The sequence below is a fragment of the Cordyceps fumosorosea genome (genome assembly GCF_001636725.1).
Source record: "Cordyceps fumosorosea ARSEF 2679 chromosome Unknown scaffold_10, whole genome shotgun sequence".
Classification (NCBI taxonomy): domain Eukaryota; kingdom Fungi; phylum Ascomycota; class Sordariomycetes; order Hypocreales; family Cordycipitaceae; genus Cordyceps; species Cordyceps fumosorosea.
The window spans coordinates 489,604-502,331 of NW_017387310.1; the positions used below are offsets into that span (position 1 = coordinate 489,604).

The 12,728-nt window shown below is 55.2% G+C and overlaps 3 protein-coding genes across 3 annotated transcripts; 1 reads left to right on the plus strand and 2 right to left on the minus strand.

Annotated features, from left to right (window-relative positions):
• Nucleotides 1-70: 70 nt before the first annotated feature.
• Nucleotides 71-3,706, minus strand: ISF_04656 (chitin synthase 4; the record flags this gene model as incomplete). Its single annotated transcript, XM_018848262.1, has 1 exon — nucleotides 71-3,706. The coding sequence occupies one exon, from the start codon at nucleotides 3,704-3,706 to the stop codon at nucleotides 71-73; it is 3,636 nt and encodes a 1,211-aa protein (XP_018704596.1).
• Nucleotides 3,707-7,055: 3,349 nt separating this feature from the next.
• ISF_04657 (chitin synthase activator) lies at nucleotides 7,056-9,137 on the plus strand (the record flags this gene model as incomplete). Its single annotated transcript, XM_018848263.1, has 2 exons — nucleotides 7,056-8,847; nucleotides 8,908-9,137. The coding sequence occupies 2 exons, from the start codon at nucleotides 7,056-7,058 to the stop codon at nucleotides 9,135-9,137; spliced, it is 2,022 nt and encodes a 673-aa protein (XP_018704597.1).
• A 1,308-nt stretch (nucleotides 9,138-10,445) lies between these two features.
• Nucleotides 10,446-11,216, minus strand: ISF_04658 (MYB-like protein; the record flags this gene model as incomplete). Its single annotated transcript, XM_018848264.1, has 1 exon — nucleotides 10,446-11,216. One exon carries the CDS (start codon nucleotides 11,214-11,216, stop codon nucleotides 10,446-10,448), a length of 771 nt encoding a protein of 256 aa, XP_018704598.1.
• Between the last annotated feature and the right edge of the window lie 1,512 nt (nucleotides 11,217-12,728).

Below are 12,728 nucleotides of genomic sequence, written 5' to 3' on the forward strand. Positions count from 1 at the left end.
AAGTGCGCGAAATAAAGCAAAACAAACTCCCGCCGGTCCATATCCTGTTCTCCTACATTAGGCTGGTCTTTCAGGCATCCGAGTAATATTCGTCCTGGCCTGGGGCGGGCGGCAGCGTCCATCCGCCCGTTGACGCGAAGTTGTCGCGAGAGCCCGAGGCCCAGTATGCGCTCCTAGACCGCCTCTCACGCTCAAACTCGGCCCATCGCTTCATGGTGATTGAGGACGAGTCGAATGAGCCGTTGTCCTCATGTCCGTCTCCGCCCTTCTTATCGCCCGACGTCTTGCGCGTCTCGCCCCAGGAAAAGTCGTCAAACTTCCAAAAGGCGTATGTGGGCAGCACAAAGTTCCAGATAGGTAGGGAGATGAGGTAGATGAGCATCCAGACGACGTACGACCACGAGTGCGCCGTGACAATGATGAGCGCACCAGGCAGGCCGAGAATGAGTCCAAGCAGCACGAGCGGGATGATTTGGACGGGCTGGTGGATGATGGACGTGATGACGACGTAAAAGGTAAAGGCAATGGCAGCGGGCAACACCAAGGTGCCAATGAGCTCGACAAAGATGATGAACTGCATGGAGAAGCAAAAGGTGCCGCAAAGGTCGCGGACGAGGATGAGCTCCATCAGGTTGTGCACGGTAGAGTTTATCCAGCGGCGGCGCTGTGAGAGGAGCACCATGAACTCATCGGGAACCGTCGTTTTGCAGACGGCCTGCGGCACAAAGATTTGCTTGCGCTTGGGAAAGGTCCGCAGCATGAGTGTGGTGAGGTAGCGATCCTCACCCAGCAGGTACAGGTTCTTTTCGTGCAGCGTCTCGACCACATTCTCCGAGTAGTGCTCGACGACATCTGGATTGGCCAGGATCGGCACCCAATAGTTCTGGCCGCCCTTGGGCGCCTTGATACGGTACATGCAGAAACAGCCCGGCAAGCAGGTGACACCACCAAAGACTGACTCGAACGACTTGGCGAGGTGGTGCGAGATGAAGTACTCGAAAACCTGGATCGCCGAGACCCAGCTGGCACGCTTGTTGGCAATTTTGGTCTCACCGCAGAGACCCATAATCTCCGGGTCCTTGACCATGGCCGACACCATGTGCGTCAGGCTGTCGGGGAAGACCTTGGTGTCGGCGTCCACCATGAGCACAATCTCGTAGTAGTCGGGCGATATACCCGTCACCTTCCACAAGCCGTTGAACATCTCGTACTCGAGTTCCGTCATGCGCTCGTCAAACATGACCTTTTGCAAGAAGGACATGAGGATGATCTGGCTGTCACGCTTTCCACGATTACCCGCCTTAGCCTTACCGGACTCACTCTTAGTACCACACTTGACTATAACCATCATGGGCACGCGCTGCTGACGCTCCTGAGGGATGCGCGAGTCGGCACCGTAGTCATAAAAACCGCAATGCACCTTAGCCATGTTGTGTCGCTTGGAGCCGCTAGCTACAGCAACGTACGAAAATGGTTGAACGAGCTCGGGCGGCGTGGTGTGGTCCTTGAGCATGGATAAGCAGGCGTCAGGGGTCGATACATTTTCACCCTTGCCCTTGACGATACCATCGCAAATAACGAGGATGACCTTGTGGCTGTTGGGGTAATCAGTCATCGCAATCGAGTCAAGAGTGGTACGAATACCCTCCACGCCTTCGGAGTAAGCGGTCACGAGGCACATGGTATGAGCAAGCGGAAAGCCAAAGGGCATCCAGTCCGAAGGTGGCTGCGGAACAACAGAGTCGTGGATGAAACCGGCAGGGCCAGGTCCTTCGGTCGAGCTCACGTGGCCGTAGGATTCAGAGCGTAGGAAACTGGCACGGCTATCGTTGCTCTGCTTGTAAACAGAGTTGGGCTGCAACAGAGCACTGCTGCCACCCTGGCTGGCCATGGTGGTGGGAAGACGGCCGCGGGCAATGAGAGCGCGCTCGCCCGGGTTGAGGGCTGAGAATCGAGAGGTGGTCGGGAGGAAGGACGAAGCGCGCTTGCTGTTGCGATCCGAGCCGGCGACGGTGCTGCCGGCGCCAGGGAGACGAACAGGTGCGCGGTAGATGTCTTCGGACCAGTCCTCGATCTGCTTGTTGCGCTTACGGCGGTCGGACGTTTGCGAGGTCTTGCTGGCGGCATAGGTACGGCTGATGAACCACTGGAAGACTAGGGCGAGGGCGAATCGGGCGATGACGACGGATAGAATCAGGACCAAGGCACAGTAGAGGACAACCTTGGACGCAATGCAGCCGACGGTTTCAGTGTCGACGGAGCCGACCTTGATAATTTCTTGGAAGCACTTGGCGTACTGTTTGTCTTCGGAGCTCTGGAAGAGGCGAGTGACGTCGCGGCCGCGAACGGCCTTGTTGACGGCGGACTGTGTGTCACGGAGCTCCTTGAAGCGGTCGGGGATGGCAACCTGAGTCTCGTTGAACCAGTTGAGGACGTCGAGGTCAAGAACATTACCAGAGTAGACCATGAGGTTGCGGGAGCTGTTGCGGATATCATCCCAAGAAAAGTAGACATCGGCGGCACCTTTAAGTCCCTTGTAAAAGGCGTCGCGGCCGGGGTTGGAAGTGTGGCAGGCGTAACCGAGATAGTAGGGAATGGTCAGGTTAGGTTTCGTGGAGCCGTCCTGGTTCATCGTGGTACATGGGAAGTACCAGGCGAGGTCGCCATTGGAGTTGGTAGGGACATCGGAGTTGGGGGCAGCTGTGATGATGCCCTTGCAAGCGCCGTTGACATTTTGGAAGAGAAAACTTCCGTCCTGACCAGAGTGCTTTTCCGGTAAATCATACAGCACGTTGGCACCAGTGCCGTCTTGACGACGAGGGATACCCTCAGCGACGGGGTGGTGAGACTGAGACAGGTCATAGGCGACACCGTGGAAGATCATATAGCCACCGCTGACCTTGTTATTGCGAAGACGGACGGGAGGGGCGCTGCAGACAGCGGCAGTGAAGCCAAAGGTGAGGAAGCCGACAATGGCCATGATCATGAGAATGATGCTGATCAAACCCATCTTTTCACGCCAGGCACGCTGCTGCGCCTTTGCGGGCATGCCGCAGCAGCGCAGGATGAAGTCGGGGCACCAAAACGTGACGAGGGAGCAATAGACGTTCCATATCGTCGGGGGCCGCAGCTTGCCCTCGGGAACCTTATGCTTACGCCTGGGCTTGATCTTGCTTTCCTTGACGATCTTAGCACGCTTGCCGCGTACGGGACGAGAACCGCGTGTGTTGTCCTTTTCGCGCGGCCGGGACTGGTTGTCCTTGGAGTTGTCCGAGACGGTCTCGTAGGCATGGGAGCCTCCGGAGCGTTCGGTTGCGGCGTCGAGGTTCTCGAGAAGAGGGTCGTTGCCGGTGGATGATGGCAGGACGTTCATATTTGCGGCATGTTTGTGGTAGTGGTAATTGCGATGGTCCTTGTTGATGCGGTTGCGCTCGGGGCGAATCAGGCTTCGTTTTCGCGAGATCTGATCTTGGGCGCGGGGCGAGCCCTCACCATGGAGAGGCGCAGTATCGGGATTGACATTGGGGTTGGATATCGTCTCGGCAAACGAAGAGCCGGATTTGCCACGGCTGTGGCTTTGGCTGGCAGTATTGACGCTGTGGAATTCGCCCGTCTCGATGTCGACAGCACGGGGACGCCGTGAGCTGGAGTTTCGGTAGCCAGGGCCCTTGGGCGAGTCAGGCCCGGGCCGTTGTGGGAGTGACATGGCTTATCGGATCATAAATGCTACACTAAAAAAATGCGGACAAAAAGAAGTAATAAACAAAAAAGGGTGAAGAGAAAACGAAGCGAGCAAACGAGTGATGCTTCGCTGTTGGCGATGCAGAGTTTGTGTTGTCAGGAAAAGGGATGGCGTCCAGTCGGGGTCAGGCGCCCCCGCTAAGGTTGGCTTTGGCCAAACTTGAATGCTGTCAAGAAAGGTCGCTGCGAGTACATTGATTCAGGGATGTGTTACACAAATGCCCACTAGCGACGGCCATGGGCTGGAAAAAAGTAAATACAGCGGCTGTGATTGGCGGTCATGCCAGGGCACTGGAAAAGGTACATGGCGGTACTTGGTTGTCTAGCCGACAGGGTGCCTGGCGCCATGGAAGCAACTGATGGCTCGACATATATTTATCCTATGATTTGAGTGTACAATGAAAAGTACAAGTCTGGAGTACGGAGATGGGGGATGACGACGACGGTTGAGTCGAGTCTCAATTATACGTCCCGATATAGATTGTGTGCATCTAGTGTCCTCTACTTGACACAATCCCGTCCAAGCAGGAATGTTGTAGGTGGACCTCGATCGAGGTGTCAGCCTGGATGCCAGTAACTACTTGGTGTCACCTTCGATATGCTGTGCGCGCAACTGACAACCAGCGCTGTGTATCGTCCGCGTTTCGAAACATTGCCGAGCCGAAAGTTGGTGGCGACGTCAGCGCAGAGCCTCGATGCTCGCCGCAGACGCGATGACAGCTTGATGAAACACGACGACGCCTCAGCCACGCTCACCACGAAGATGGTATAGGGTAGCAGGACTGTCGCCAAGTCTATTTGCAGCATCTATATCACGGGACCGGATCGGACGGGAAATCTAATTAATTTACGGAAATGACGAAGGTCGAGGTAAATAGAATTCTCAGAGGCGTTGCGGTGATTTGCAAGTTGCCAACCATACAATAAAGCGTGCTGGTATGAAGTTGGTTGTAGACTTGATGGTTACTGATCAACCATCTCATCATGGGACGCTAACAGTTTCAGGCGGGAATACGAAGTTGCCGCCACTGTGTGGAGCAGAAAAACTCAAGACACAAAAAAAAAGAGCAGAACGCAGTCTTTGGGCGAGGCTGAAACTGGTCGGCTGGCTGACTTGTTGACTGGCTACCTTTGTAGGCTGGCTGGAATTGCGCTCATCGTTATGTGCTCGGGCGTGGAGCTGAAGCTGAGAGAGGACAGCGGCAAGATCAGTAGGGCTAACAAGCATGGCATGTCCATGTCCCGTCGTTGGCGAAGTGGCTTTTAAGAGAAAAGCCTAGAATATTGCATGCAAATCAGCAATGCAACGATGCAGCCCAGCTATGTACTGTAACTAGTCTGGCGGTAACTAACTAGGATTGATTGGGGCAGAAGGCGGCGAGGCTCTCATGGGTCAGACTATTCGTAGGCACAGTGCGCTCCATGCTGGCAGATGCTGGGATGACGGATCAACGGGCCCGCAGTGCTTGGCGTCCACGGTCAGTGGGAGAGGATGACGGCATGCGGATGCAGGAATACGAGTAACTAATACGGATAATGTACGGATACGTAGTATATAGTAACGTTGGGATGAAAGGATTGACGCCGCTGCAGAGGAGTTGAGCTGCAGCTTGCTGGTTACTCAAGTAGTTTGTAGGCCTGTTGGAGTCATGAGGTTGCCATTTTTATAGGACCCTGGACAACCTCTATTAAAAACCGTAAAATTACAGTGTCTAGCAGTAATGCGGTTGATGGGCTGAACAGGGGCTAAAAGACGCTAGGAAAATGGCGACGAGTGGCGTGCGCGATGTGGTGCGAGGAGATGAAGGTGTGGTTATTTTTGATTTTTTCCAGAATTGTTTGGTTGATTTGGCTGTCGAGGCTGGATGCGGCTGATTCGAGGCACCACCCAAGGCAGAGACGAGAGGTCGACGGCAGAGTGCATGAGCATGAGCAGCAGACATTGGTGGGCTGATGGCCGAGGTGAGTGGTGAGAGAGAGTGACGGGAGTGAGTGGTGAGTGGTGAGTGGTGAAGCTCGGCGGTAAACGCTGTGCCGCCTGCCTCACAGTGCTGCTGCTTGTGCCGCCAACGTGACAGCAGCTATTGGTACTGGCAGCTAACTAACTCCTTACCGCTAACCCCCTACATAAAAGACCTTGCCTTTCCTTTGAGGCTGAAATGACGCTACTTCCGGGTCTTACTTGTATGATGTACCTTTCCAGTGGCAATTCCCAGCGTCTTGACCAACACATTTCCATCTTCCACACACATGTCAACCTCCGAAGCAACCGTCGTCATCGCCATTCCAGGGTCCCCTTCACTGCCCCCAAGATGTTATTGAGATTGTCTGTGTCCGTTCAGCCAGCATTCAGCCCACTCGCTTCACCCACCGTTGCCTATCCCATTCCCACCAAAGCCCACTAATTGAAGCCCTTTGCTTGGGTTGAGTGGGCGCCCCATTTGGTGCGTGGCAGCGCTAAAGCCACCAGTTACAGCTGTCTTCTGGACCCTGCGCGCAGTTGTCATGCATATTAGTTAGGTACTGGCAGGCAGGTACATACATAGGTGCAGAGGTGACGGCGGCAAGTAATGTAATGTGCACGAGCGGTATGATTGCCTTTGCTTGTCTGCCTACTCGCGGTATTTATCGCGACAGTCATGGTCTAGAATCAACGCGTCAGTCAACCTAGCGGTTTCACTTGGCTTTACCGTGACGCCTTGTGTCGTGCAGCCGAATTGATAGCTAAGGTAGGTATAAAGGTACAGCTACCTGCTTGCCTTTTAACAGACAAACGGGAACGCCAGTACAAACTTGCAGTGCAAACTTTAGTCCAACATTACCTGTAACTAGGTACCTACGGTTGTACCTACAACATAGCACCAGTCGGATTTTACCTGCAAAGCACCACTACCAGCAAGTGGATACGCAAGTACTCCCTCCCTAGCTCGCTCGCTTCATCCACCAACAACCATCTCTCAACTCCTCCTCCTCCCTGCCCGTATTTCCCGAACCGACTGACCCATCTTATCCATCCATCCATTCGCCATTCTCCAGCTCCCAGTCTCCCGGTCCCTCATCACCGCCGTCTCTCGCTAGGCTTCTGTTTTCCCTTTAGCCAACCCATCATCAATCCCCTTTTTTGGATTCTTCTTCATCTTTAGACATCATTCTTTTCCTCTCTCTTCTATCATCTACTACTTCTTCTGCATCACCGGGCCCCCTCCCGTTCGCCCTTCCCTTGCCCGCTGGCCGCCTCTTTTCCGTTTTTTTCCCGCTCCAACGGTCCAACGGCGGATTCCCTGCAGGCTCAGAGTTTCCAATATCCATCCATTATGGCCGCCGTCACCGCATCGCCTCCCACCTCACCGATCGCCGCGCCGCCGCCTGCGGAAAAACAGCCGCTGTCTGCACCGCCAGCCGCAGCCGCATTGCCCGCCGAGAGCCCTGCCCGCCTGCGCGACGCTCCTATATCGCCCGTCCGCGTCAACTTTCAAGATCACCCATGGCCTACGCCCTCCAATGCCAACATTGAGGAGGCCGCCGAACATGTCCCCCAGAGCCAGCTCGCCCACATGTCCCTCAACGTCGACGCCGACCTCGTAGGCGAACCTGCCCCCGCTGTTCGTCTGCGCCCCCAAGAAGCTCACCGCAGCTCGCGCGAGTCCGACGAGTCCAACGCCACCTCCCAGGCCCCAGCCTCACTGCAATCCTCGGCGCCCACCACCAACAGTTCCCTCTCGGCTTCCCAAGATGCTCGGGAATGCCCTCCACTCAACCACTCCTCCGCCTCCTCCACCACCGGAGATGTCCTCCCCCGTACAGGGTCGGTACCGCTCTTTCAGTATCACCACCAGCAAGAGAACGCCTCCGATCCCAGCGGTGGTTCGACTCCGGAACCTATCGACAATGTTCCCCATATACGCCGCCACCTTACCCCCACCATGCAGGCAATGCGCCGAACCTCGATGCCTCGCCCGCACTCTTCGTATTCGACATACTCCGACTTTGGTCCTCGCGGCCTCTCCCCCGGCAGTCCGCACATGCGCCCACCTTCCACCTCGTCGAGAAAATCGCCTGATAACCGCCACTCGACGTATGCCGAGCTCCTCAATGTCCCATACCCTCAGCAAGCGCCTGCGCCCCTGACATGGGACAATTCCAACCTGCGCAATGCCGTCGGTAATAATGCATCGCTGCTTAGCGCCCAAAAGACGTTGGAAATGTACCGCCAAAACGTCAAGAAGACGACCGACTTTGACATTCAGTACTCTTTTGCCGTCTTTCTCATCTCGACTGCCCAGGATCAAGGTTTGGACTGGACTGACCCAAAGAAGAAGCCCGCGGCGCACCGCGATCTTGACAGCCCCGTTGTCGAGGTGTCGGTGGCGTCGCCCGTCGAGCTTGTTCGCGAAGCCAAGCAGATCCTTCAGCGCCTTGCCAACGGTGGCTATCCGTTCGCCCAGTACTACCTGGCCGACGGCTACGCTTCGGGTCTTTTCAACAAGGGAAAATCCGATTATAACTCAGCCTTTCCTCTCTTCGTCCTCGCCGCCAAGCACGGCCATGCTGAGTCGGCCTACCGGACGGCGCTCTGCTACGAGTTTGGCTGGGGCTGCCGTAAGGATCCTGCCAAGGCCGTGCAATTCCTGCGGTCCGCCGCCTCTAAGAGCCACCCAGGTGCCATGACACGCCTCGGCAAGGCCTGCCTGTCGGGCGATCTCGGCGAGAAGCGATATCGCGAGGGAATCAAGTGGATGAAGCTCGCCACCGAAGCCGCCGATACGCAGTACAATGCAGCGCCGTACCAGCTCGGATGCCTGTACGAGACGGGCTACGGTGACGATATCTTCCAGGACGCGAGCTACGCCGCGGAGCTGTTTACGCAGGCCGCGGACCTGGGACATCCAGAGGCCAACTACCGTATGGGTGAAGCCTACGAGCACGGCTTGCTCAACTGCCCCAAGGACCCAGCACTAAGTGTGCACTTTTATACGGGAGCCGCCGAACGTGGCCACGCCGCCGGTATGATGGGGTTGTGCGCCTGGTACATGGTGGGAGCGATCCCTATACTGGAAAAAGACGAGGAGGAGGCGTATGAGTGGGCGAGGAGATCAGCAGAGCTGGGTACGTTGCGAGAAACCAACTTCGGAATGAGACAGTCAAGTTGCTAACAGGTGTATCAAGGGTACGTCAAGGCGCAGTATGCGGTGGGATACTTTTTGGAAATGGGCATTGGTTGCCGGAGGGACATTCTCGAGGCCAACGTGTGGTACGTACGAGCTGCGGATGCGGGCGACGAGCGAGCCAAGCAGCGACTGGCCGTCATTCAGGCGGCGATTCACGGAGGTACACCGATGGAGGTGGCACCGCGCAAGGGTGGGAAAAAGGACGACAAGGACTGCATCGTCATGTAGGATATGGAGGACAGCATCGCCGCCACGAACAAACGCCGATGGCAACACAACGCCATCAACCACGCCAAAAAAAGACTTTATAATAGCATTTTTGATTTAGCATTTTTCTAGCGCTACGCTATAACTCTTAATACAGCATGTTCATATTATCGCCGTCGTGGGGTGCAGGGGGCTGCACTGTTGTGAGGGGCAGCAGTGTGGGCATGGACTTTGGATAATATCGCCCTGCATTATATAGCACATCATCATGTGGGCGGGCGGACGCATGATGGGACAAGCATGGTACGACGACAAGGTATGGGCTGATGCAGCAACACTGACATTTCGTTTTCTCGTGTGCTGATGTTTCACCGGCGTTGCAAGAGGCGAGGTTGAGCTCGGGATGGGATGATGGCAGTGCAAATGTTCCGCCCCGTTTGCGTTGAGTCCACATCTGTATATATTTGCGATGCTGCATATTTTGCACACATACTATTCGTAAATTTAACCTCCCTGATTCCGCCTTTATTTTTGGACGCAGATACGTAATCCCCCCCCCCCCCTGCCATTGGGAGGTACATACACACGCCGCGGCCCCCCCGGGCCGTGGGACGGCTCGTGTCCGCGCGGCCGTTTACAGGGGTGGGGAGGACGATAGTAAGGGGAGGGGGGAACTTTGTTGGCCCAGTGAGCAGGAGTTGGCACGTGGCGGGGTTGTCGTCATGGATGGATGTCCTGGGCCTTTTGAATGAAAAAAAAAAAAATTGAAGAGAAGAGAGAGAGAGAGAGAGCTGCAAGTCTCGTCGCTGCCCGCTGGTTGATCTAGCGCCACCGCCGCCTTCTTTCTCGAACAAATTAATGTGGCGGCTGTCAAATCGGAACTTTTGGGTCGCACCGCAGGGGGGGGCGAGGGAATAAGAAAGAGAAGGCGCCGAACCCTGACACTGCAGCAAGCAGCAAGGATATGTATCTTGTATAATAACCTGGCGTCATTGACGTCGTCGATCAGAGACATGCATGCACGCGAAAGCATGCACTGACAGGGGACACGATGTATAAAGCTAGAAGAGGCAAAAAGTGAATCAAAACAAAAAACGGCCGTAAAGGCCTACTGTGGTATTATTGAAAAAAAAAAGAGTAAGTGTAGATAGATGTAAGTGTAGGGGAGCTTTTGTTGCTCGGATATCTTGTTTCCAACGCCATGCAATGCAAGTCCAGTAATGCCAAAAGTAAAATAGAAAAAAGGAAATAAGAATGTGATAGAGGGATCCAAGTTGGGTCTATACAAAAAGACCAAAAGAAGAAAGTGAAAGCACTATGAAGGCGCCTTCATCGCCACGTCGACGGAACCTTGCGGCGCTTCAGGCCAACGTCGTCGTTGAGGACCAGGCTTTTCCATCGGCGAGCCAGGGCGTGTCTGTCCTTGCCAAGGCTGCGCGCGCAGTCCTGCCAGTCCGCTTTGGAGAGCTTGAGTTTTTCAAGGACGAGCTCGACGAGGATGCCATCATCCTCTGTCGTCCACTCTGCGGCACTGCTGTCGTCTTGGAATGGTGGTGGTGTTGAGGCCTCGTGTAAGTTGTGAAAGTCGGCGCGGGCAAGGCCGAGCGGCATACGCTCCGGGGCGATGCGTGAGCGCTTGGGTGTGGTGGGCGGCTCAGGAGTCTTTTCCCTATCGCTGCTGCTGCTGCTGCTGCTCTCCGATGAGAGGGTGCGCTTGTGCCGAGGCGGCGCGGTGCGCTTGACGATGCCGCGGGGGCCATCCTCGCGGAAGTTTGTGCGCAGACGCAGCTTCATGGGCGACGGAGCGTGAGCCGTGGGCGGCGTGGGCGGCGGCTGGGGCAGCAACGCGCCGCCAAAGTATGACTGGAGATGATGTTGCGCATGGCTGTCGTGTTGTTGGTTGTAGTTGTAGCCATGGTCAAGTTGCTGTTGTTGCGCTTGGTGCTCGGCGGCGGCGCTGGCCATGAGGCTCTGTAGAGTGAAGCAGCTCGTCGGGGGGGCGGCAAAGGTGACTGTCGTTGAGAGCTTGGGCGGGCTCGCGGGCGGCGAGACCATGCCCCGACCGGAGCGGTCGCATGGGAGCGCAGAAGGAAGAAGCATGTTGGCGATGATTGATGCCTTTGCTGTTGGCCGTTTGCAAGGGTGATGGGTAAGGGTTGGAAAGAGTGAATAGTGTCGGTTGGAAGAAAGAATGTAAAAGGGAATAGTCCAAGGTAGCTGAGGAGGGCAGGAATGTTCCTTTTCAAGGAGTCGATGAAAAGGACTATTGCTTTGTATAATGTAATATCTGATAAGTTTTGGCGCGGGCCGGTGAACCTTGTTTGGGCGGTGGTGCTGGTTGTCGGGTTGGCGGTTGAGAGGGTGGATTTAGAGGGAGGATGTTGTAAGTTGTAGGGGACCTAGATGGGCTGAATGGGAGGGGGCGAGGGAGCGCTCTAATAAAAAAAAAGCTCGAGAGCCGTCAGACTGGACGCCCTGGACTGGGCTGGCAGGTACTGGGGAAGCAGAGGGGGGTAGCCAGATGGGCGTGCCTGCCTAAACGTGTACCTTGTAATTTAGCGCAGGCACAGGCATGCTAGCGGCCGCTTCCAGCGTTGCGTGATGCAAACGCCTACTGGGAAGTTACCGGCACTGGTCAAACGTCCAGTCTCTCTTCTTCGTCCAGGGGCGGGCGCTATCTTATCCCATGGTTTTTTTTAGACGACTGGAATGTAAATCTGTTTCTTGGATCCTTCTTCCCCATCATACACTTGTGATCCGCGACGTCGCTGGTATTGGGTGTGATGTTTACACTATCACATCCCACGATGACAGCTGCCAAGGCGATTTGGACCAAGCAACCTTTCTTTCCTCCCTCCCTGCAACCACATTGTCCCCCCTCCTTCACTGACTTCGCACCGCACTATTCACTCCCTCCTCTCCCTTCGCCTTCTTCCTTTATTGTTTCACCCCCCCAAACGAACCACTCAATAACCCTCCCTTGTCCGCGAAGCGGGAGATCCACCTCTCCAAATCTCACAAGTCACAACTCACCTGACGTTGCCGCACGGGGCGCCAGTCAACCTGGCCAACCACCCGGCAACCAACTATCCAACAGACTGCATCGACAAACGCATCAAAGAGCACGAAACGAACAGCAACAAGACTGCCAACAGTCCAAAGAGAACAACAGAAACAGCAACAGCAATAACAGCAACAAATCATCAAAGGACCTCTTTCATCCAACACCATCGCCACAGTGATACGGCCGGCCCGATGCAGACCAACACCAATAGATTCAATCTGCCCTCTCCACCAAACCGCCTCCTGCATCATGCTCCCCGTCTTCATCATATGCAGGCACTTTACTGCAACTTTGACTTACAACAACCCCACACACGTACGATATATTGATCACTACTCAACTCCTCTTTCTACTCACAGCTGCAACCTCTTCCCGCCCCTTGCATCCCGTTAACCGATTGCTCGCATCCCGCTAACAACCCTTGCCACAACCCTTGACCCCTAGTTGTCCTGCCATGTCCAACTATTATTAACTGCCACTTTGTCCTGTTGCCATACACTCTCTAGACGACCTCTGCCAAAGCAAAAAAAAAAAAAAAAAAAAAAAAA